General features: G+C 49.0%; 2 protein-coding genes across 11 annotated transcripts in view; one reads left to right on the forward strand and one right to left on the reverse strand.

Moving 5' to 3' along the window:
• The window catches only part of LOC105496276 (RNA-binding protein 12), a 38,722-nt gene extending 25,020 nt beyond the window's left edge, over positions 1-13,702 (forward strand). For 8 of the 9 annotated variants that reach the window (XM_011766536.2, XM_011766538.2, XM_011766534.2 and 5 more), the window contains 15 exons: positions 6,888-7,016; positions 7,115-7,294; positions 7,425-7,499; positions 7,577-7,648; positions 7,786-7,866; positions 8,037-8,126; positions 8,236-8,322; positions 8,461-8,547; positions 8,642-8,701; positions 8,781-8,914; positions 9,020-9,074; positions 9,329-9,380; positions 12,355-12,488; positions 12,944-13,180; positions 13,366-13,702. In XM_011766536.2, coding sequence (XP_011764838.1) covers positions 6,888-7,016; positions 7,115-7,294; positions 7,425-7,499; positions 7,577-7,648; positions 7,786-7,866; positions 8,037-8,126; positions 8,236-8,322; positions 8,461-8,547; positions 8,642-8,701; positions 8,781-8,914; positions 9,020-9,074; positions 9,329-9,380; positions 12,355-12,488; positions 12,944-13,180; positions 13,366-13,506 — 1,614 coding nt within the window. In that variant the 3' untranslated portion in view covers positions 13,507-13,702. Of the gene's footprint in view, positions 1-6,887; positions 7,017-7,114; positions 7,295-7,424; positions 7,500-7,576; positions 7,649-7,785; positions 7,867-8,036; positions 8,127-8,235; positions 8,323-8,460; positions 8,548-8,641; positions 8,702-8,780; positions 8,915-9,019; positions 9,075-9,328; positions 9,381-12,354; positions 12,489-12,943; positions 13,181-13,365 lie in introns of those variants that run through there. The other variant, XR_003021433.2, reaches the window with a different exon arrangement.
• A 4,672-nt stretch (positions 13,703-18,374) lies between these two features.
• On the reverse strand, positions 18,375-23,943 carry LOC105496274 (sperm associated antigen 4). Of its 2 annotated transcripts, none has more exons than XM_011766526.3 (12): positions 23,463-23,943; positions 22,222-22,326; positions 21,872-21,938; positions 21,618-21,679; positions 21,325-21,368; positions 20,983-21,008; positions 20,738-20,846; positions 20,460-20,535; positions 20,163-20,278; positions 19,673-19,840; positions 18,650-18,739; positions 18,375-18,547 (listed from the first exon to the last, which is right to left on the reverse strand). In XM_011766526.3, exons 1-12 carry the CDS (start codon positions 23,764-23,766, stop codon positions 18,398-18,400), a joined length of 1,317 nt encoding a protein of 438 aa, XP_011764828.1. In that variant the 5' UTR covers positions 23,767-23,943; the 3' UTR covers positions 18,375-18,397. The 2 variants fall into 2 exon arrangements, with proteins under 2 accessions (XP_011764828.1, XP_011764829.1); XM_011766527.3 differs by having other exon boundaries at positions 23,482-23,942.
• Positions 23,944-25,128: the final 1,185 nt, after the last annotated feature.

The following is a 25,128-nucleotide window of genomic DNA, read 5'->3' on the forward strand; positions in this document are numbered from 1 at the left end:
AAAGGATAGAAAACTACAGGTGGAAAAGATTTGTTTCTAAAGAGTTGTGATTTCCAATGAGAAAGAAAAGGAGACAAATCTGTGAAGAACAAAAATGCTTGCACAGGAAGCTCTGACTTCAGAATGGAAGCCAGGCCACCTTAGGGGGCATCACATCAGTGAGAGTCCAGTCCCTTATGCTACTGAGGCACACATGAGCCCACAATGGTATGTTGGGGTTTGATTCTGGGTTCAAAAAACTGAAAAAGGATGTAGTCCAGGAAAAGTGGTATAATGGTAATGATTAGGAAGGAATAGTACACCAGGAATTGAGTCCTACACAGGAAGATAATCGTAGCCCACTCACTACATGTGTTTGGCCCAGACCAAGGGCATCTCTTTTGGGTACATTTGAAAAGTCATGGAGTGAGAAGACAGCAGCTCCAGTTGTTGCTTGTAATCTTACCACCCCAAATAATCACTGCTAATGCTTTTGTCATTCACAACAACCTCTTACCGGGAGGACCTGTAGTTCTCCAATTAAAAATTTCCCTAGCTGGGTGCGGTGGCTCATCCCAGCACTTTGGGAACCCAAGGCAGGTGGATCACCTCAGGTCAGGAGTTCAATACCAGCCTGCCCAACATGGTGAAACCCTGTCTCTACAAAAATACGAAAATTAGCCGGGTATGATGGCAGGTGCCTGTAATCCCAGCTACTCTGGAGGCTGTGGTGGGAGAATCGCTGGAACCCGGGAGGCAGAGGTTACAGTGAGCCGAGATGGCCCCATTGCACTCCAGCCTGGGCAACAGAGCGAGACTGTGTCTCAAAAATAATAATAATAATTTCCCCCACATTTTATTATGAAAATTTTCGACATGTAGCAAAGTTGAAAAAAAATTACACCCATATATCCACCGTTTCAGATCCTACAATTTAAAATCTTGTTTTATCACATTTCTTCAACAACAACTTTTATTTTTTGGTGCATTTCAAAAAAGTTGCACGCATCAGTACACTTCGAAACATTTCAGCATGCCTTAACTTTAGTGCAACATTTGTTTATGGGTTGTTGGGTTTTTGTGGGGGTTTTTTTGGTAAAATTTTACAATCAGATGCGTACACTCAGTGTTCCTTTAGATGGAAGTGGCAAATGCCCACACTCCTGTGACCCACATTCTTAGAATGCTAAGAACGTTTCCCTTCCCACTGAGAGCTCTCTGCCTCTGCTCAGTTAATACCTGCCCTTCCCCTGGGGGAGAAGGGAGGACAACCAGTATTCTGAATATTTACGTCACAGATTTGTTTTGCCTGTTCTGAAACTTCATAAATGGAATCTGTTTTACTTTATTCTTCATTTTTATTCATGTTACAGATATTAATAGTTTTTTTGTTGCTGAATATTTTCTATAAACATCACAATTTGTTCTCATATTGATGAATACCTGGGCTGTTTCAAGTTTTTGGCTATTGTGAATAAAGCTGCTGGGAACATTCGTATACAAATCTTTGTGGACATAATGTTTCCATTTCTTTTGGCTAAAAACCTAGGAGTGGAATTGCTCTTGGGCTAGGTGTATGTTAGGTTTTTTGATAAGCTGCCAGACTGTTTTCCAAAGTGGTACATTTAATGTTTTCACTAACAATATATGAGAGTTTCATATCCTTGCCAGCATTTGGTGGTGGTGGTCTTTTTTATTATACTTTTAGCCATTGTGGTGGGTATGTAACAGTATCTCATTGTGGTTTTATTTTTCATTACCCTGATAACTAACGCTGTGGATCACTATTTCTGATTCACATATTTTCCTTTATGAAGTGCCTGATCAAATATTTTGTCCATTTTAATTGAATTGTAGGAGTCCTGCATTTAAATTTTAAAGTTGAACTGTATAAGATCAGGATAGGGGAGATTTACTGTTACACATTAGTTCAAGGCCTGAAGTGTGACTTGAGCAAAAGCACATTCACCATTTGTTCAGCAAATGGTTTAGTACCCTATATACTAAGCACTAATACTAGTGATACAGAGATAATATCCAGCCCCAGTTCGAGGAGCCCACAGTTTACAGGGTAGACAGACAAAAGTAAAAATTATGGTGTGGCTTCAATGTTAAGTCAGTCACTGAATACTTACTATCTACTGTAGGATACGTAGATACTGTTGTGGGTCCTGGAGCTAGCCAGAGTTACTAATCTTGTATAACTTATTTTCTGGAGTGTAAGGAGGGAGACAGAGTGCAAAAGTCCTGAGGTGGTAAATAAGGTTGGTGTTAGGTGTATGTGGATCAGAAAGGCCAACCTGGCTGGAGGATAGTTGGGTGGCTAGATGATTAGTTAGGCAAGGGTCAGGTCTTGCAGGGCCTTGTTGAAGACCATGGTAAGAACTTTAGGTTTTATCTTAAGTGTTTTGGAAAGGCATTCCAGAGTTTTCAGTGGAGAAATGACATGATCAGGTTTCTGTTTGACGAATAAACCCAGAAATGTCTGTGTGATTGCAGAAACACTGATGAGGAAACCATTGCAGTCATCCAGAGTAGAGATAAAAAAATCCTTCTTGGGGAAAATGGGCAAGGGTTCATAAAGGAATAATGTCATATTAGAACCATGGATGACAGGACATTTGCTAGGCAGGAAAGTCAGGCATGTGTGTTAGATGAACCAGAAATAACTTTGGATGACTAGTTGGGTGGGCGAGTGAGCGGCAGGACGTAGAGCTGATGGCAAACAGGGAAGGGCTTTAAAGGTTGATCTAGGGATGCAGGGTTATCAAATTGCGCGACTACCAAGTTCTATGTAGGTATGTCCTTTGGAGTTGTGCAGCAAGGTAGCCTTGGTAGGGAGTTTGACTCTGAACCTAAAGGCAGCTCTACAGGGCTTTTACTTAGTATAGAGACTGAAAGCTGGCATCTGGGATGACCGGGTGGGGCAGTGCTAGGACAGAAACCAAGCAGGACGCAAGAGACTCTAATAAGGCCTGAAGTTAGGTAGGGGCTGTTGAACTGGAAATGGAGGGTTTGGGCTTGGAATGAACAGTAAAGAGGATTTGAGGTGTGGATTGGGGGGAGAAGCTAATGAGGCCTTTTTATTTATTTTGCTTGTTTTGTTTTTGTTTTTATATGAGGCCTTTTAAAAAATACAAAACAATATAAAATATTGAAACAATACAGAAGTATGGAGTTCACAAAATTCTCATCCTCCACTCCTTTGAGCTACCTAAAACATTTGGTGTATCTTCCATTTTTCTGTGTGTGTATTTATTTATTTTATGTTTGTATTCAAATCTATTATAAAGATACACCTACAATTAAGTTTAAAATGGAGGTTTACAATTGAAGTAAAAAATGGTCATACACTTCTTGTTATTATTATTATTTGAGATGGAGTCTTGTGTACAGTGCCGTGATCTCAGCTCACTGCAACCTCCAACTCCCAGGTTCAAGTGATTCTTCTGGCTCAGCCTCCCGAGTATCTGGGACTACAGGTGTGCACCACCACACCCAGCTGATTTTTGTATTTTTGGTAGAGACTGGGTTTCACCATGTTGGCCATGCTGGTATTGAACTGACCTCAAGTGATCCGCCCACCTCGGCCTCCCATAGTGCTGGGATTACAGCAGTGAGTCACTGTGCCCAGCCTATTTTTTATTTTTTCATATGATACCAATATAATATAGTTCTGTCTTGTTTTGTAGCCACTATGCAGCATTCCGTTGTTCAGATGTATCATATTTAGTCGACAGACCTTTAGGCTGGCTTAGGTTTTTCACTATTCCCAGCATTAGTGAAATGAGCATTCTTTTTTATTTGTCTCCGTACTGTGTAAACACTGCCTTGGAGAGCATGTGAGGTGACATGCGTGGAATTCAGGTTGTGACTTGGGGGAAGCTGTGATCCTGATCCCTTGAGGGAACATGTATTCTGCTCTGGGTCTGTCCTTGGGGAACCTCCAAGGGAGTGATCAGAATGGTCAGGAGTCTGCAGGCCACATTCTAGGGGCAACAGTCAAAAGAACTGGGGCTGTTTCTCCAGATTTCAGCTGGGACTGTTCACAGCTTCCACGTATCAGATGAGTTCTCATAGGGAGATAGGGTAACGCCTTCCCATGGAGCTGGGGAAGAACACCTACCAGGTAGAAGTAAGAATTCCATAGAGTTAGGTCAGTTTGGGTAGGATTTGTATGGACCTCGACTTTCTGATGATTGGATTGTAAGACTGGGTTTTCTGTCACTGGGAGCGTTCACGCAGGGGCCAGGGTGCTGTGGAGGGGCAGTATGTGAAGCAAGTTGAACTCTTCGCATTCCAACTTTGATAACAGCATTCCAGATGGAGACTATGAGAGACCAAGATGGGGTACTGTGGGCTGTGAGGGAGGAGCGATTGACTGAGGATTCGTATAGGGGAGGGCTGAGGCTGGAGGCATCTCAATGTATAGCTCTGGGAAACCTGGAATGCTGGGTGAAGCTCAGTGAAAGATTTAACCTCATGTGCACTGCTGGCGGAGTGGTCTTCAGGTGTATGGGCCAAGGGGGACACAGGGATAACAAGAGGTCTGAGGGTGATTGTTATGGTGACTGCAGGAGGATGGAATACCCAGGTGTTGTCATGGTGCTCCATGCAAGAAAATGTTTCCAGCAGAGGGAGGGGGTGAATCAGAGAAGCATGGTGCTGCCTGGTTAGAGGGGCAAGACATGAGTTAGTTTGGAACTGGCTGGGTAGGGAACTGGGACTGGAAATGAACTTTCAGATTTCATTCTGCAAATACATATTGTCTAGGTGCTTGGGATGGAGCAATGAACAGAACAGCTAAATATTCCTTTCTCACAGAGTTTATATTTTAGTAGGGGAAACAGTAAATAAATGTATATAATATTAGACATTGAGAAAAAGCAGAAAAGGGGTATGCAATGTCAGGGGCAGTGTGGTTGAAATTTTAGAGGGGCTAAAAGGGAGAGCCTATATATGTATATATATAAAACAGGGAAGATTATTTTGCGTAAAGACTTGTGGGGAAAGGGAGCAGTGAGCCATGTGGATATAATGCAGAGAAAGAATACATTCCAGGTACTGCAAAGTGTTTGGGGTAGAAACAAACTTGGCTGGCTGGGTGCGGTGGCACACACTATCATGCCAGGACTTTGTGAGGCTGAGGTGGGTGGATTGCTTGATCTGAGGAGTTCGAGAGCAGCCTGGACAACATAGTGAGACCCTGTCTCAACAAAGAAAAAAAAAATTAGCTGGGTATGGTGGTGCACACCTGTAGTCCCAGCTACTTGGGAGGCTGAGGTGGGAGGGATCGCTTGAATCCAAGAGGCAGAGGTTGTGGTGAGCTGAGATCTCACCACTGTGCTCCAGCCTGGGTGACAGAATGAGACTCTGTCTCACAAAAGAAGGAGCAAACAAACTTGGCTTATTTGAGGAGTGACAAGCAAGGTGGCTGAAATGGAGTGAGCAAGAGAGATGATATTAGGAGATCAGGTTAAAGAAATCTAGACTTTCCAGGACATTATAGGCCATGGTATAGTTTGGATTTTTTCTTTTCTTTCTTTGTTGCCCAGGCTGGAGTACAGTGGCGCGATCTTGGCTTACTACAACCTCCACCTCCCAGGTTCAAGCGATTCTCCTACCTCAGCCTCCCAAAGTGCTAGAATTACAGGCTCCCACCACCACACCAGCTAATTTTTTTATTTTTAGTAGAGATGGGGTTTCACCATGTTGGTCAGGCTGGTCTTGAACTCCTGACCTCAAGTGATCCAGCCACCTTGGCCTCCCAAAGTGCTGGGATTACAGGCGTGAACCACCACATCTGGCCAAGTTTGGATTTTTTCTAAGTGCAGTGCTAAATGGGAAGTATTAGAGGATTCAGGCAGAGGTGTGATAAGACCTCACTTTTTTTTTTTTCTTGAGATGGAGTCTTGTTCTTGTTGCCCAGGCTGGAGTACAGTGGCATGATCTCGGCTCACTGCAATCTCCACCTCCTGGGTTCAAGCAATTCTCCTGCCTCAGCCTCCTGAGTAGCCAAGATTACAGGCACGCGCCACCATGCCCGGCTAATTTTTGTATTTTTTTTAGTAGAGACGGGCTTTCACCATGTTGGCTAGGCTGGTCTCAAACTCCTGACCTCAAGTGATCTACCCACCTTGGCCTCCCAAAGTGCCAGGATTACAGGCATGAGCCACCGTGTCCAGCCTCACTTATGTTTTAATAGGATCAGCCTGACTGCTGTATTTAGAATAGCCTGCTGGGGTGGAGATGGGGGAATGGAGGTGGAGATGGCATAGAATAAGGGAGACCAGTTGAAGGGGCTAATGCTGTAAGCCAGGTGAGAAACAGTGATGGCTTAGATTGGGCGGCAGCAGTGGAAATAGTGAGGAGTTGGACATTAGCACTCATTAGAGGTGAGGAGAATTAGTAGGGGGATCATAACTCCACCCCAAGAGTTAGGTCCCCAGGGTTAGTGAGAAATCACTGGAAGAAGATACTTTGTGGATCATAGTTATATTTGGGGTTATATTAGGATCAGAACTTGGATTAGGGTCTGACCTGGAACCAGTAAGGGGGTCAGAAAGATTTATTGGTCTTTGCAAAGACCAAGATTGGAGTCTGGGTTTGGACAGCCCTTTTGGTATTAAGACAAATTTTAGGGTGAGGATAGTTTGGGGTTACAGTTGTAGATGGAGGCTAGTACCCCTTTTCAATATCTTCAGACTAGGGTTGGTTGTAACCGCCATCTTCTGTGCCAGTGAGCTCACCTGGGGGTGGAGGAGTTTGGAGGCTATAAGGCCTTTTCTTCCTTGGGTGTCATGGGGGTAGACGTATGCTCAGCCCTGCCTGGGTCCCAAGCTGGGACCTGCAGTCAGGGAACGGGAGAGAAGGCTCCCTGGTGCTTGACCCAGCTTCTTTTCCCTCAGATGGCCCACTGCGTGACCTTGGTTCAGCTGTCCATTTCCTGTGACCATCTCATTGACAAGGACATCGGCTCCAAGTCTGACCCACTCTGCGTCCTTTTACAGGATGTGGGAGGGGGTAGCTGGGCTGAGGTGAGGCAGATTATGGAGGTTAAGGTTGTGGAGGGAGTCTAATATTGTGTTTTGGGGTGGAGGCTGTGACTGTGATGCTTACTGGCCTCTGCCCACAGCTTGGCCGGACTGAACGAGTGCGGAACTGCTCAAGCCCTGAGTTCTCCAAGACCCTACAGCTTGAGTACCACTTTGAGACAGTTCAGAAGCTACGCTTTGGAATCTATGACATAGACAACAAGACACCAGAGCTGGGGGATGATGACTTCCTAGGGGGTGCTGAGTGTTCCCTAGGACAGGTATGTAGGGCTGGGGATTAGGATCCTTCAGACACAGGTCGTGAGACAACCTAGCCTGCCTGGAGGTAGGCGGCAAGCAGGACCTAACCCTGCCTGTTATCCTGAAACTCCCTTCCCCGCTTTGCCCCAGATTGTGTCCAGCCAGGTACTGACTCTCCCCTTGATGCTGAAGCCTGGAAAACCCGCTGGGCAGGGGACCATCACGGTAAGGAACCCAACAAGGGTTGGGGAGGGACTTAACATCAGTGAATTCATGAGGTGATGTAGTCTTCCCCTACCTAGGTCTCAGCTCAGGAGTTGAAGGACAATCGTGTAGTGACCATGGAGATAGAGGCCAGAAACCTAGATAAGAAGGTGTGTCTGGAAGTAGGCACTGGTAATCCAAGAGTTAAGGGGCCAAGGATGGTATATGGGGGATGGGGGTGTGGACAGAGATATGGCATAGTGGTGGTTTGTTCCTGAGTTTTGTAACTGGGGTCTCGCATTGGCAGGACTTCCTGGGAAAATCGGATCCATTTCTGGAGTTCTTCCGCCAGCATGATGCGAAATGGCACCTGGTGTACAGATCTGAGGTATGAGACCCCTGGGATTGGGTGGGTTGGGGTAGGAGAGAATCTCCTGGGGCCTGTGACTAGCAAGGTTTGGAACTTGGGGAGAAAGAAACTGCAGGTGGGTAGAGAAGTGTGGCAGCTCCTCACGGGCCATGCCAGAACTCACTGGAGGCCTTGGCCTCCACCTTCAGGTCATCAAGAACAACCTGAACCCTACATGGAAGCGTTTCTCAGTCCCTGTTCAGCATTTCTGTGGTGGGGACCCCAGCACACCCATCGAGGTGAGGAGCTTGTCTCCTGCATGGACTGCGCTGGGGAAGAGAACCTGGGGAGGGACTTATTCTCATCTGCCACCTGACTCGTTTATGTCCACACACACCTTCCCCTCAGGTGCGATGCTCCGATTATGACAGTGATGGGTCACATGATCTCATCGGTACCTTCCACACCAGCTTGGCCCAGCTGCAAGCAGTCCCGGTGAGTGCTGGTCTTGCCATGGGTGTGGAAATGGACCTAGATAGCTGAAGCTCGGGGTTAGAGAGGGAGGAGAAGGCAGCTCGAGTCCTTGGCTGATGCTCTGAGAATTTCCTACCCTAATTTTTCTGTCCTCACCAGGCTGAGTTTGAATGCATCCACCCTGAGAAGCAGCAGAAAAAGAAAAGCTACAAGAACTCTGGAACTATTTGTGTCAAGATTTGCCGGGTGAGACAAAAGCCCATATAACCAAGGCTTTGATTCCTGAGCTCCATGACATCAACTGCTGTCATCCCAGGCATGACCCTGGTTTCATTTGCAGGTAGAAACAGAGTATTCCTTTCTGGACTATGTGATGGGAGGCTGTCAGATCAACTTCACTGTAAGTTGCCTTACCAAGGGCAAGAGAATAGGTCTGGGGCTCAAGGTGGTCTTTAGCTCCCTTCCTCACCTCCTCCCAGGTGGGCGTGGACTTCACTGGCTCCAATGGAGACCCCTCCTCACCTGACTCCCTACACTACCTGAGTCCAACAGGGGTCAATGAGTACCTGATGGCACTGTGGAGTGTGGGCAGCGTGGTTCAGGACTACGACTCGTGAGTACCTGCTTCTCTTGGCTATACCCGCTCCCTGCAGATGCTTCAGCCTCTGGGCTCACAGTCCCCTCACTGCCTCTTGCCCAATACACTGTCCTCCCACAGAGACAAGCTGTTCCCTGCATTTGGATTTGGGGCCCAGGTTCCCCCTGACTGGCAGGTGAGCTCCCTCTTTTTCTGCCACTCCTGTTTTCAGTTTCAGGGTCCTGATTTTGGGGGATATGGTAAATTTACTTACTACCTGGCACTCAGCTTTAAGAGGAGATGCAGGGATGAATTCCTGCAGGCATGTAGACAGCAAGTGCTCAGGACTCCATAGCTCCTGTAGGAATCTTGGCACACGCCATAGTGTCCTTTTTCATTCTCAGCACAGAGGTCATGGGGAAAGAACCTCGGTTTCATTCTTGTCTCCAGGTCTCGCATGAATTTGCCTTGAATTTCAACCCTGGTAACCCCTACTGTGCAGGTAAGTTTCCCCATCCACCCTGAGGCAGGTCAGTCCACACACATAGGGGCAAGCCTGCATGAGTAAAAGGGAGAGTGAGGGCAGATACCTGCCTTCATTGTCCAGAGGGTGGATTTTATTTAATTTTTATTTTTTGAGAAGGAGTCTTGCTCTGTTACCCAGGCTGGAGTGCAGTGGTGCAATCTTGGCTTACTTGCCTACTGGCTTCAAGCAATTCTGCCTCAGCCTCCCAAGTAGCTGGGACTACAGGCGCATGCCACCATGCCTGGCTAATTTTTGTATGTTTAATAGAGACGGGGTTTCACCATGTTGGCCAGGCTGGTCTCGAACTCCTGACCTCAGGTGATTCACCTGCCTTGGCCTCCCAAAGTGCTGGGATTACAGGCGTGAGCCACTGCGCCCAGCCCAGAGGGTGGATTTTAGAGCTAGGCCTGTGGAATCGAATCATCATGTCAGGCTAGGAGTGGTGGCTCACACCCGTAATCCTAGCACTCAGTCGGGAGGCCAAGGTGGCTGGATCACTTGAGCCCAGGAGTTCCAGACCAGCCAAAGCCCTGTCTCTACTAAAACAAAACTTAGCCAAGCATGTTGGCAGGTGCCTGCAGTTCTAGCTACTCAGGAGGCTGAGGTGGGAGATCTGAGCCCAGGAGGTTGAGGCTGTGGTGAGCCATGATCATGATCATGCCACTACACTCCAGCCTGGGTGACACAGTGAGACCCTGTCTCAAAAAAAAAAAAAAGAAAAAATCATGCCACATGACTTGGGGCAGATTGTTTAATTTCTGTGTGCTTTGGTTTCATAAGAAGACTAAATATTATATGAAATTGACTACTCAAGGAGAGGCTCCAAGTAAAGCAGTAAGCCTGGTGCTTATTAAGTGTTCTCTGAAAAATGGTATCTGTTACATTATCATTATTATCTTTGCCTAGAACCTAACGGGTACTTATTTGAGCATCAGTGGAAGCCTTGTTTACCTCCTTGCAGGGTGTGTTTGGCGAGTCCACCAAGCCCTTTTGTTTCGGGCCAAACCTTTTCACTCCCCAGCACCCCAAGGTGGGCACAAGCTGAAGTGGAAAATGTGACCTGACCTGATCTGATCTGGGTTTTAAAATTTTAATTTTGTATTTCAACTAAGTTCAGACTTAGAGAAAAGTTGCAAGAATAGTCATAGGAGCTCAGTTCCTTGGAACTCAGGGGTCAGGGCCTGAGTTCACAGGGGCTCTTCACCTTTATCCCAGTTACCCTAACATAACAATTTACCACATTTACTTTCTCTTTTCTCATACATGTATACAGTGTGTGTGTGTGTGTGTGTGTATATATGTGTGTGTGTGTATGTACATGTATACATATATACATACATTCACATTTCAAGGGAAATAAATGTATGTGTTTATGTATGTATACGCATGTATACATATGTTGGAGAATGCTGTAATAAATAGCCCTGCCTCAGGTTTGCCTCTGTGGTCCTACCAACTTTGTACCCATCATTATCCACCTGGCTCTTTACCTCTGAGTACTTCAGTATCTCCTAAAATCAAAGACTCTTTCTTTTTTTCTTTTTTTTTTTTTTTGAGACGGAGTCTTGCTCTGTCGCCCGGGCTGGAGTGCAGTGGCCAAATCTCAGCTCACTGCAAGCTCCGCCTCCCAGGTTTACGCCATTCTCCTGCCTCAGCCTCCCGAGTAGCTGGGACTACAGGCGCCCCACCTCCCCCGGCTAGTTTTTTGTATTTTTTAGTAGAGACGGGGTTTCACCGTGTTAGCCAGGATGGTCTCGATCTCCTGACCTCGTGATCCGCCCGTCTCGGCCTCCCAAAGTGCTGGGATTACAGGCTTGAGCCACCGCGCCCGGCCCCAAAGACTCTTTCTTACATATCACAGACCAATCCTCAAAATCAGGAAATTAACATCTATACTATTATCCAACCTATAGCATTTATTCAGATTTTGCCAATTGTCCTAATATCTTTTACAGCAAAAGAAAATCTCAGATCACACATTGCATTCAGTTAATATATATTTTTTATATGGACGACTTCTTGCCTTTCATGATATTAACATTTCATGATATAAACAATATAGGCCAGATATTTTCTAGAATGTCCCTCAGTTTGAGTTTACCCAATAAATCCTCAGGATTAGATTCAGGTTGTACATTTTTGGCAGGAATACCACCAAAGTGATGCTGTGTATTCTCAGTGCATCTTATTCAGAGGCACATGATGTTGATTTGTCCTGTTACCAGTCATGTTAACTTTGGTCACTTAGTTAAGGTCAGATCTACCAGGTTTCTCCATTATACAAGTACTATTTTCCCCTTTCTAATTAGTATATTTCGAGAAAAGACTATATAAATATCCATCACATACACATCAACATTCCCCTCTAGTTTTTTATTTTTTAAGTGATGGGGGTCTCACTATGTTGCCTAAGCTGGCCTTGAACCCCTGGGCTCAAGCAGTCCTCCCACCTCAGCCTCGTGAGTAGCTGGGACTACAGGCATATGCCACTGTGCCTGGCTATACTTTCTAGTTTTAACATCCATTGATGATCCTTGCCTGAATCAGTCATTTCTGTGATTGTCAAATGATTGTGTAATTCTTCCTTCTACATTTATTAGGAGCTTTCCTTTCTCCCACAGTAATTAATCCATAGTACGGATCCTTATTGTATCAAATGGATCATTATTAAATAGGTTATAATCTGATGCTCACACTCTCCTGGATTTATCCAGGAGAATCCCTCTCATCTGGGTGTTAATTCAAGCTGTGATTTAGGGCAAGTCCCCTCCTGTCTTTGAACCTTAGTTTCCTCATGTGTAGGAGAGAGTCAAGTACCCTGGTTTACAAGGGTGAATGAATGAAATGCACCCAGGTTCCCAGATCTCCTGGGTTGGGATGGAGTGATTTCAGGACTGGTGTAGTCCTGAGAGGTCCAGGACTTTACGGTATTTCTTGCTCTCCTCTGCAGGCATCCAGGGCATTGTGGATGCCTACCGCCAAGCCCTGCCCCAAGTTCGCCTCTATGGCCCCACCAACTTTGCACCCATCATCAACCACGTGGCCAGGTTTGCAGCCCAGGCTGCACATCAGGGGACTGCCTCGGTGAGAGTCGTGGGCAGCAGTGGCAGTGGTGGCAGTCGAGGGCTTCCTTGAGGGTTATGGAACAAAGGACTTTTTTTTTTTTTTTTGAGATAGACTCTTGCTCTGTCACCCAGGCTGGAGTGCAGTGATGCGATCTCAGCTCACTGCAACCTCCACCTCCTGGGTTCAAGTGATTCTCCTGCCTCAGCCTTCCTAGTAGCTTGGATTACAGGCATGTGCCACCATGCCCAGCTAATTTTTATATTTTTAATAGAGACGGGGTTTTACCATGTTGGCTGGGGTGGTCGCAAACTCCTGATCTCAAATGATCCGTCTGTCTTGGCCTCCCAAAGTGCTGGGATTACAGGCGTGAGCCATTGCGCCTGGCCTGTATCAGTGTGGGGATATGTGGCTGGGGTGTTTGCAGGGGTTTGGGAGGAGGATCTGCTTCAGGACATGAATGGGCTTGTCCCTAGCAATACTTCGTGCTGTTGCTGCTGACTGATGGTGCTGTGACCGATGTGGAAGCCACACGTGAGGCTGTGGTGCGCGCCTCAAACCTGCCCATGTCAGTGATCATTGTGGGTGTGGGTGGTGCTGACTTTGAGGCCATGGAGCAGCTGGATGCTGATGGTGGACCCCTGCATACACGTTCTGGGCAGGCCGCTGCCCGCGACATTGTGCAGTTTGTACCCTACCGCCGGTTCCAGAATGTAAGTGGGTACAAATTTGATCTGGGAGTTTACCCTTTCACCTTTCCCTGATGTGAGTAGGATTTAGGCCCAAGGGATGCTCACCTTTTCCTCTAAGTCTGGGGTATGGTTGGGTTCTTGGGTATGAAATGCAGACTTTGGGCAACTGTTCTGGGCCACCACTGACCTTTCCCTTTTCTTGGCAGGCCCCTCGGGAGGCATTGGCACAGACTGTACTCGCAGAAGTGCCCACACAACTGGTCTCGTACTTCAGGGCCCAGGGTTGGGCCCCACTCAAGCCACTTCCACCCTCAGCCAAGGGTCCTGCACAGGTCCCCCAGGCCTAGGTCCCCTTGGAGGCTGTGGCAAGTCCTGAATCCTGTGTCCCAGAGGTCCCTCGGGGCCACAACCCAACCCAGCCCTTCACACTCTCCTCAGTGCTAGCACTTTGTATTTTTTGATACTTTTATACTCGTTTCTGCTTTTGCTGCTCTTGATCCCACCTGCTTGCTCCTGACAACCTTCATTCAATAAAGACCAGTGCTTTGCCACCACTCTGTGTGTGTAAATTTTAGGTGGGAGGCTGCTATTAGCAATGTTTATATCCCTTCTCTGCACCTCAGTTTGTTGACTTAGGGGTTGTTAAGTGAAGGATGCCTGTGGTGTAAAGCCCCACTCAAACTTGAGTATTTCTGGGCAGATACCTATTCATTCTAGAGACACTGACTCACTGTTTTTGAAAATACAGCCAGGGGCGGTGTGATGTGCCTGTAGTCCTCAGCTTGGGAGGCTGAGGTGGGAGGACTGCTTGAGCCCAGGAGTTCCAGACCAGGTCTGGGCAACATCGCAAGACCCCATTTCACGCACAAGAAAAGGAAATACAAAGTTTGAATGTAAGCTAAACACCCAGCCTTCACCTTCCCTCCCTCAGGGCAGAGCTGGTCTGGGAACACAAAGATGGAAAGTGTCAGACTTCATAAAAAGCAGCAAAAGGAGAAGAAAGGATGAGTTTTAAGGTGGAGCAAAGGCTATGTAGACTTCCTGGAGGGGAGGGAGTAGTGATAATTTTCGTCCTAAAGACAGGTGAAAATCCTGAACTTTTTAAGAGCTAATTTTTTCTTAATAGAGAATACATGTATTCATTGTAGAAAAATTCTGGCTGGGCGTGGTGGCTCATGCCTGTAATCCCAGCACTTTGGGAGGCTGAGGAGGGCAGATCATTTGAGGTCAGGAGTTCAAGACCAGCCTGGCCAACATGATGAAACCCCATCTCTACTAAAAGTACAGAAATTAGCTGGGTGTGGTGGCAGGTGCCTATAATTCCAACTACTCAGGAGGCTGAGGCAGGAGAATCGCTTGAACTCAGGAGGCGGAGGTTGCAGAGAGCCAGTATTGCACCACTGCACCCCAGCCTGAGCTACAGAGTGAGATTCTGTCTCAGAAAAGAAAAGAAAAATTTTAAGTACAGAAAAAATACCACTCAAACTACCATGTCCTGATAAAACATATTGGGCATATAAGTTTTTGTCTACACATAGTTTTAGCATTTGTTAAAATTTGTTTTTCTAATTTTAAAATGTGTGCTTGTTAGTCTGAAGTTATTTCAAATATAAATATTGTACAAATAGTGGAGCAGGTAAGGGCCCCCGTTTTTCCTAGATCTGGAAAATAGATTTTTATAAATGAGATATTTATACATAACTACTTGCACCTTTTTATTTAACACATTTTGGGTGTCTTACCTATCAGAACCTATTGCTTCATTCCTTTTTTTGTTGAGACGTAGTCTCTCTGTTGCCTAGGCTGGAGTGCAATATTGCGATCTCGGCTCACTGCAACTTCTGCCTTCTGGGTTCAAGCAATTCTCCTGCCTCTGCCTCCCAAGTAGCTGGGACTACAGGCATGTACCACCACACCTGGCTAATTCTTGTATTTTTAGTAGAGATGTGGTTTTACCATGTAGGCTGGTCTTGAACTTGAGACCTCAGGTGATCTGCCCACCTTGGCCTCCCAAAGTGCTGGGATTACCAGCATAAGCCACTGCACTTGGCCATCTCTCTTTTTTTTTTTTTTTTTGTAGGAGTATACCTTAGTTTATTTAGCTAATCTCTTATTTATGGAGATTTGAGTCCTAGTTTATTTCAGTGCTATAATGAACATCCTTGCACATATATGTCTGTGCACTTAACCAGAATGTTTCTGAAGAATTTGTTCCTAAAAGTGGAAATGCTATATCAAAGGTTATACTTAAAATTTTAATAGATATTGCAAATTATCCTTCATAACAAAAATTATGGTCAAACTTACCCCTTTTGTTAATCTGACAGGTAAAAAAGAAGCAAAAAATAATTTTTAGTTTGAATTTATTTATTTTTCACTTTTTTTTTTTTTTGTGACCGAGTCTCACTCTGTTGCCCAGGCTGGAGTGCAGTGGCACAATCTCAGCTCACTGCAACCTCCACCTCCCAGGTTCAAGTGATTCTTCTGTCTCAGTCTCCTGAGTAGCTGGGATTACAGGCATGCGCCATGTTTCACCATGTTGGCCAGGCTGGTCTCAAACTCCTGACCTCGTGATCCGCCCACCTCGGCCTCCCAAAGTGCTGGAATTACAGGCATGAGCCACTGCGCCCAGCTTGAATTTATTTAAATATGAAGGATAGGTAACATCTTATATGGTTATTTGTAAATTATAGTTATTCTCAATAGCCTATTCATAGTCTGCATGTATGTGTTATAGCTTTTATTTTAAGGTTATTAGCCCTTAATCTCATACATGTTGAAAACATTTCTTCCCAGGTTGTTGTCTTTTTATTAATAGTATCCTTTGGCATATAGAACTGTTTTGATATGGAAATGTTATCTTTTTATTTATGCCAGTTTAACTTTTTAAAAAGTTATCCATATATCATTTATTATTATTACTATTTAGACAGAGTCTTGCTGTGTTGCCCAGGCTGGAGTGCAGTGGTGTGATCTCAGCTCACTGCAACCTCTGCCTCCCAGGTTCAAGCGAATCTCCTGCCTCAGCCTCCCTAGTAGCTGGGATTACAGGCACGCACCAGCATGTCCAACTAATTTTTGTATTTTTAGTAGAGATGGGGTTTCACAGTGTTGGCCAGACTGGTCTCGAACTCTCAACCTCAGGTGATCCTCCCACTTCAGCCTCCCAAAGTGCTGGGATTACAGGTATGAGCCACCATGCCCGGCCTATATATCATTAATTACTTTCAATGACTTCAGACATTCTCTTATATTACTATTTCTATTGGCTGCTCAGTTTTTATAACAATTTATCTACTTGGTTACTAAGTTTCCAATTTTCTTTATAAACAACACTGTGTTAAATTTCCTTATAAATACTACCTTTGAATACATCTATGTATTCTTTGGATACATTCTTAGAAATGGAATTGCTGTGAGTAAAGAGTACAAAAATTTGTAAGGCTTTTGGTTCCTGTTGTGAAACTACCCTCCAGAAAAGCTGCATTCATTCATAATTCTAAAAATTCCCCAGATTATTTATTTATTTGAGACGGAGTCTCACTCTATCGCCAGGCTGGAGTGAAGTGGCACGATCTTGGCCCACTGCAACCTCCGCCTCCCGGTTCAAGTGATTTCCTGCCTCAGTCTCCCAAGTAGCTGGGACTGTAGGCACGTGCCACCACGCCCAGCTAATTTTTGTATTTTTAGTAGAGATGGGGTTTCACCATGTTGGCCAGGATGGTCTGGATCTCCTGACCTCATGATCTACCTGCCTCAGCCTCCCAAAGTGCTGGGACTACAGACAGGAGATACCGCACCAGGCTGAATTTCACCTCTTAAAGGTATAAACACTATTAATAGTCTGCATATTCTTCTTTTTTTTTTTTTTTTTTTGAGACGGAGTCTTGCTCTGTAGCCCGGGCTGGAGTGCAGTGGCAGGATCTCAGCTCACTGCAAGCTCCGCCTCCCGGGTTTAGGCCATTCTCCTGCCTCAGCCTCCGGAGTAGCTGGGACTACAGGCGCCCGCCACCTCGCCCGGCTAGTTTTTTGTATTTTTAGTAGAGACGGGGTTTCACGGTGTTAGCCAGGATGGTCTCGATCTCCTGACCTCGTGATCCGCCCGTCTCGGCCTCCCAAAGTGCTGGGATTACAGGCTTGAGCCACTGCGCCCGGCCTGCATATTCTTCTAAAGCTGGGAAGGTGTTAATGCCTGTATCTTTATTTTTTTGTAGGAGTGTACCAGTCTCTTATTCCTGGAGATTTGAATCCTAGTTTTTTTCAAACAATGCGATAATGAACATCTTTTTACATGTATCTTTGTGCACTTAACAGGAATGTTTCTGAAGAATTTGTTCCTAAAAGTGGAAGTGCTAGATCAAAGTGTATATTTAAAATTTTAATAGATATTGCAAATTGCCCTCCAAGATGGTGCATGTTTTTTTGCTCATGCTGGTCCTCCTTTCCTACCCCTAGGTAGAACTCATTAATCCTTTGTTGCCTTCTCCTTCGTCTTTTTTCCCTGCAATTCCACTTTTGACTCTTAGAGTGAAGAATTCTTGGATCTGTAAATGCATTGTCCTGTTTCCTGGAGCCTCTTCGTTCCCCTGTCAGGCTCCTTGAGGGCAGGGCCTGGTGAACACTAAATCATCTATCCTGTGCCTCACACAGTGTTGGGAACTCAGGTCTCAGTAAGGACAACCTACATTGGGGCTACCAGGCCTGCATCAGCTCTGTGACTCAGAAGCTTCCTAGAGATTCTCAAGTCTCCTTAGCTTTTGAGTGTGTGCCTGCAGAAAGGGGGTAGCTACTCCTCCACCTGTACCTAGCAGGAGTTGGGGACTTTCCCACTGGGGCTTGAGCACAAAGGTGGGTTCAGGCTGCCTGCAGTTCTGTGGTTAGAGGAATGCCTCTGGAGGAAGGTGGGCCTGGGTACTGCTCTGGCGCTGCCTTTCACTAGCTGTGTAGCATTGAACAAGTTTCCTGACCTGAGCAGCTTCCCTCTCTGGTTGTGAGAATTAAGTTAGGTAATGTGTGTAATGTCCACAGCACTGTTTCTTGTACATGGTAGACACTCCATAAACAGAAGCTGCTATTATGACCTTGGTCTAGACTTCTCTAAGAAAAGAGGATGCATTGGGAAGTCAACCCCACCATACTTAGATGCAACAGCAGCCAGAGCTCTCCCAACAAGAGCCCCCCAAAGCACTGATCAGCATCCTTCAGCAGAACTCAATTCTACTCCAACAATCAGCATGTTTAATGGGGCCCCCCTGTGGCACTGCCCTCTGCCCCCTCTGAGGTTCGCACACCATGGGCACGGACTCGATACAAGCATGTGAAACGGGGGTGGCCCCAGTTGCTTAGAATCTGGATCTTCACCTTGGGAAAGGCAGCTGGGGGGTCATTCTGGGGAGACAAATGGATCATGCCAAGGGCTGCCCTCCTCCTGGGTAATTCATCCCTCACTGCCCCACTCCCTTGGCACCTTCACCCTGGAGACAAACACACCTGCAGGTGGAAAGTCTGAATCTCCGATTTCTCAACATCAAAGGTGAATTTCCCCAAGAAAACTTCAGTTTCATCATCAACCTGGAGGCCCTGGTGGGTGAAGAGTGAAAGGAGGAACCATGAGGGGGACAGGTGGAGGGGGGAGAAGAAAACTTTGCTGAGGATCTTCTATGTATTCAATAGCTATATGCATGTTCTTATGTATTTTTTGATGGTTGTATACTGTAATTCAGAATGTGGGCTCTAAGAAACCAGGTTTTATTTTTTATTTTTTTGAGACAGAGTCTTACTCTATCGCCCAGGCTGGAGTGCAGTGGCGCGATCTCTGCTCAGTGCAAGCTCCGCCTCCTGGGAAGAAACCAGGTTTTAAATTTTAGTCCTGCCAACAGTTAGTTGTGTTACCTTGTACAAATAACGTCCCCTCTCTGAGCATTACTTTCTTCATCTTTAAAGGGAGAGATAATAACAGTACATCATAGGTTGTTATATGGGTGCAAAGCAGGTGTGGTGGCTCATACCTGTAATCCTAGCATTTCAGAAGGCCGAGGCGGGCGGATCACTTGAGGTCAGGAGTTTAAGACCATCCTGGCCAACATGGTGAAACCCCATCTCTACTAAAAATACAAAAATTAGCCGGGCGTGGTGGCGCACGCCTGTAATTCCAGCTACTTGGGAGGATGAGGCACAAGAATCGCTTGAACCCCAGAGGCTGAGGTTGCAGTGAGCTGAGATCGCTCCACTGCACTCCAGCAGCCTGGGTGACAAGAGCGAGACTGTCTCAAAAACAACAACAAAATAAGAATGCATGTAAACTGCTTGGCAGGGAGTAAGTGCTGTGCAAGCAATAACTAATATCTGGATATGGTTATGACTATAAAGAGCTCCAGCAGCTCTGAGAGGCAAACAGTAGTATCTCCATTTTATAGATGAGCAAGCGAAGACTCAGATAATGGCACCAGTTCTCAAGACTGCTTGGGGCTGTCTAGGCAAAATCCCCCACCTCTTGACCTCGTCCGCACTCACAAAGACCGCGAAATCGCGGGGGGCGCTGTTGGCTCCTCCGGTGTGCTCCACGCTGGGCGGTGGATGCTGCAGAGTGATGTCGCTCAGCTGCACTCGGCCCGGCAGTTGGATCACCACCTGGCCTTGGTCGCCTTCAAAAGCCCAGCAATTCCCGGGGAACACGTGAGGCTGCAGGTGGGCGGAGGGACCATCAGAATCGTCGGACAGAGCGACTGTTGCCACTCCCCAGCCCGGGCCTCAGCTGGACCGCATCCATCGGCCCGCCCAGAGCTCCACCTCCAGCCCGCCCAGCGTCCAGTCCCCAGCATTGCCAGGTCTCTCCTAGAGTTAAAGGCGGTCCTCGGGCTCGTCCAGAGCCCCACCCAGGCCAAGCCAGGCCCCGCCTAGCGCCACGCCCTCGACTCAGCCAGGCTCCGCCTGCAGGGCGAGGTTTTGGTGCTTTCCCCAGCGTCCCGCCCCAGGTCACATCCCGGGATGTTTCCAGACCCACCTCCAGGATAACCGTGGGCGGCCGTGCGTAGTTCCAGAAGCTGAAGCGATTCCAGAAGTAGGCAGTGTTCCTGTCTGCGTAGTCGTGGGATGTCTTCTGCAGGTCGATGGAGGCTCCTGGAAAAGGGAGAAGTACCCTCAGAGACTCCCAGGCCTTGCCAGGAGTCGGGGCGCGGGGACAGAGTGGGGGCTGTCCGAGGCTCTGTCTTCGGCCGGTCAGGTGCATGGGAATGTCTGTGTCAGGGTCTTGGCCTCTTTCCTGTCTGCGTCTCTGTCTTCCAGTGTCTCCGGGTCTTACCCACAGAGCTCAGCGCATAGTCGGGCTTCCGCACAAAGTCCTCATTCAGCCTCTGGAACACGAGCTTGGCCACTCTCTGCAAGGAGGGAGAGCGAGGCCTGGAGGGGCGAGGCTTGCGGGCCGCTTTTACAGGTGGGCGGGACCTCTGGGAGCTGGTTGCTTTGGGGCGGACTTCGTGGGCCCTGGGAGAAATCCCGCAGGGCTCTGGGCGGAGCTTAAGTCGCAGGACCCTGGGAGCACGGATCCATCAGGGGTTTCCCAGGTGGGCCCGGGCTCACCTCACTGTTGGCTGCCCGAACAGTGGACACCTCCTTGTGGAGTTTATCCAGCTCGGCTTGGAGCTGTTGCAGCTGCTGCCCCTGGGAGCGCACGCGCTCGTGGTACTCACTGGAGGTGGGAGGTGGGCGCCGTGGGGTTGGCTCCCTGTCCCCCTGGACACCTCCCAAAGGCCCCCACGCCTTCAAGGTTCTCAAAGAAGCAACTTTGAGCCCACCAATTTCCCACCCTAGGTGCCCCCTTTCACCTTAGAGTCAGCATCTCCTTAGGTTCCTGTTGGATGAAGGGACAAAACACAGAGCCGCTCAGCTCCCGTCGTCCTTGCTCCTACCTCAGCCTGGAAACGGCCAGGGCTTCCTTTTTGAAGACTGTCCCCTTTCCTCAACTCCTCCTTGACCTCCCAGTATCAGAACCCCCAAGAGCCCCTCAAGCACAATCCCTCATAAATCTGTTTATATCCAGCCCTTCTTAAGGATTGTAGCCTCTGGCACTACCCCCACCCCAGCAGACCAACAGTCCAGGGGACCCCCACAATCTCCAGATCCACAACCTGCCAGCCCCCTACCCCAGGACAGTCTCCCCAACTCACATTCTCCAAAGGAGAGACCAGGTACAGAAGCCCCAGCCAGATTGCTGGAGAAAGAGGGGGAGGGGTCTCAGGGGAAGGAAAAGGAAGAGAATGGGTTTCCCCGGCATAGGGGGATAGTGGAAAGAGGCTTGAGGGGGTTAAGCCTGGGGAGGACAGTGGGAGTCTGAGGGGGAACTAGAGGGCTCTGCAGGGGAATGCCAGGAGCTGCAGGAGCGAGGATGTAGGAGAAAATGTGCTGGGTTTGCCTCCAAAGCACCCAGGGCAGGGGCTCCAGGGAATTCACTGCCCCTCACCTGCCAGAAAGAGGCTCAGCAGCGACACAGCCGTGAACAGGAAGCGGATGGAACAGACCTCCCTGGGGAACCGGAGGGAGGCTGAGGCCCCGACCTGCTCAGCCCTCCAGTCCCCACCCCATGGTCCTAGACCCAGCTCCTGCCAACACGACTCAATCAGATCTGAATCGGCTCAAGCGCCAGCAAGGTCCCGGCCCTGCTCCCCACCTCCTCCAAAGAGCGGCCCCTGGGGCGCCAGCGTCCCTCCCTCTGACCTGTACATGCTGACCAGCACGTCTCCTGCCAGGGATAACAACACGCTCAGCACCTGGAAGAGCAGGCCTGAGGCCAGGACAGGGGGTCAGAGAGGGGCCCACGGCAGGGACAGGCGGGGGCTCAACGGGCGTGGTGTCCGGGTTCAGAAGGGGCTCGGGAGGGGCTGGGAGTGGGCCTGGGGTTCAGGAAGAGTAGGGTGGGCTAGGAGAATTAGATGGGGGCCAGGAGGATGAGTTGAGGCTCGGAGAGGGGCTTGATACTCAAACGGGGGCCGGGGGCTCAGAGAGAACTGGAGTTCAGAGAGGCGAACCCGAGGGTCAGAGGGAATCGCAGCTGGCCTGGCCCGTACTCAGAAAGCTCTTGAACACCCGCGAGGGAGGCATCTCCTGCCTCAGATCCAGGGTCGGCAGAAGGTCGAGCGGCTCCTCAGAGACTGCTGGAGACCCAGTGGGTTCTGCGGGAAACCAAGGGCTCCATTGGGGCCTTGCGCACCACAGACCTATTTTCCCCTCGAGACCCGGCCGCAGATTGCTGAGTCCAGAAGCCAGAAAGCTGGGAAGCCTCTCAAAGGCTTTGGTCCCACCGCAGCCCTATCCCGGCTCCCGCTCCGCCCTCTGAAGCCCCGCCCCTCAGGGAGGCTCCGTCAAGACTTGGTCTCCTGGGCGGGGCGCGGTGGCTCACGCCTGTAATCCCAGCACTTTGGGAGGCCGAGGCGGGCAGATCACGAGGTCAGGAGATCGAGACCATCCTGGCTAACACGGTGAAACCCCGTCTCTACTAAAAATACGAAAAAACTAGCCAGGCGAGGTGGCGGGCGCCTGCAGTCCTAGCTACTCGGAAGGCTGAGGCAGAATGGCGTGAACCCGGGAGGCGGAGCTTGCAGTGAGCAGATATCACGCCACTGCACTCCAGCCTGGGACACAGAGCAAGACTCCATCTCAAAAAAAAAAAAAAAAGAGTTGGTCTCCTGGCCGCGCGCGGTGGCTCACGCCTGTAATCCCAGCGCTTTGGGAGGCCGAGGCGGGCGGATCACCTGAGGTCGGGAGTTCGAGGCCAGCCTGACTAACACGGAGAAATACCGTCTTTACTAAAAACACAAAAATTAGCCGGGCGTGGAGGCGCATGCCTGTAATCCCAGCTACTCGGGAGGCTGAGGCGGGAGAATCGTTTGAACCCGGGAGGCGGAGGTTGCGGTGAGCTGAGATCGTGCCATTGCACTCCAGCCTGGGCAACAAGAGGGAAACTCCGTTTCAAAAAAAAATCGGAGTTGGTCCCACCCCCAAAAGGATGACCCGTCCCCAGCCTTAGGTCTTGGTGGAGCCCGATTGTCCTGGGAGCCACTCACGCTAACACTGAGGCCGCACCTTCTCAGTGGCGCCCAACCACAAGATTTTACCCGCCCCTTCCAATAACCATTGAGGACACCGAGGCTCCGCCCCTTAAGGGATCTCATTTAGCACCTCCCCTTTACCCTACAGAACCCACCTTGTAGGAGGTGCCCAGATATCATCTTAGTCCCATTCCCGCCCGGCACCACCCTTTAGGCCCCGCCCCCTCCATCGGCTCACCCGGGGTCGACCCCGCCCGCACCCGAGGCCCCGCCCCTCACGGTTGCCGCGCCACAGGCTGTCTGCCAGTTGTGGCTCCGAGGCGCCGGCTTCTGCCGAGAGCTTCCTGCCCATGTGGTTCCTCCGGGCACTCCCGCGCTCAAGGCGGGCTCACCGCAGCTCGGGCCCCGGGCTCCTCTGCCCTCGGGGTCCCCAGGCCCCGGCCCCGCTGACCGGAGCCCGTTGCTGTCCTCCGAGGTGATGCTCACTGAGCTGTTCTCGCTGAAAAAGTTGGGCGTGTGCTTGCGCGAGGACGAGGCCGAGCCCGGGCGGGAGCTTCGCCGCATCCTGACCCCCTGCTGCCCAGTCACGGACGCTAAAGCCGCCGCCGCGGTCGCCAAGGCCCTGGGGCCTCCTTCAGCCGCTGCGCGCCGCGGGGACCACACGGACCCTGCTTGAAGTCTGCAGGCCCCGCGGCCGCACCTGCCCTCCCGCTGTGTCCCGGCCGGCTGCTGACGTCACAGAGGAGCCTCGGTCTCCACGGGCCGCCCTGGCCGCGCGTCACGGAGCTGGCCGTGACGTCACCGGGAGCCGTAGCCATGGCAGCCTCTCCTTCTGACTTTGTTGTTGTTGTTAAGAGACAGGGTCTTTCTCATTGCCCAGGCTGGAGTGCAGTGGCTTGATATAGCTCATTGTAACTTCGAACTCCCAAGCTCAAGCGATCCTCCTGCCTCGGCCTCCCAAAGCGCTGGGAGTACAGGCGTCAGCCACCGCGCCCGGCCTCTTTTAAAGCAATGATGTCACAGCACTTCCCAGAAAACCCCATCTAAAATGGCATTCAGTGTATAACAGATTCTTTCTCTTTCTTTCTTTCTTTCTTTCTTTCTTTCTTTCTTTCTTTCTTTCTTTCTTTCTTTCTTTTCTTTTTCTTTCTTTCTTTCTTTCTTTCTTTCTTTCTTTCTTTTCTTTCTCTTTCCTTTCTCTTTCTTTTCTTTTTCTTTTTTTTTTGAGATGGAGTTTCACTCTGTTTCTTTCTTTCCTTCCTTCCTTCCTTCCTTTCTCTTTTCTTTCTTTTTTTTTTTGGGATGGAGTCTCACTCTGTTGCCCCGGCTGGAGTGCAATGGCACGATCTTGGTCCACTGCAACCTCCACCTCCCGGGTTCAAGCGATTCTCCTGCCTCAGCCTCCTGAGTAGCTGGGATTACAGGCATGCACCACCACTCCTGGCTAATTTTGTATTTTTAGTAGAAACGGGGTTTCTCCATGTTAGTCAAGCTGGTCTTGAACTCCCGATCTCAGGTGATCCGCCTGCCTCGCCCCTCTCGGCTCCTGGGATTACAGGCATGAGCCACCGCGCCCAGGCTTATTTTTTATTTTATTTTATTATTATTATTTTTTGAGACAGAGTCCTGGTCTGTCACCCAGGCTGGAGTGCAGTAGTGCAGTCTCATCTCAGTGCAACCTCCGCCTCACAGGTTCAAGCGATTCTCCTGCCTCAGCCTCCTGAGTAGCTGGGATTACAGACACCCGCCATCATGCCCAGCTAATTTTTGTATTTTTGTAGAGACAGCGTTTTACCATGTTGCCCAGACTGGTCTCGAACTCCTGACCTCAGGTGATCTGCCTGCCTGGGGCTCCCAAAGTGCTGGGATTACAGGAGTCAGCCACCGCGCCTGGCCGCTTTTAAAGCAAGCGATGACGTCACAGCA

Source organism: Macaca nemestrina, chromosome 15 (genome assembly GCF_043159975.1).
Source record: "Macaca nemestrina isolate mMacNem1 chromosome 15, mMacNem.hap1, whole genome shotgun sequence".
In the NCBI taxonomy this organism is placed as follows: Eukaryota; Metazoa; Chordata; class Mammalia; order Primates; family Cercopithecidae; genus Macaca; species Macaca nemestrina.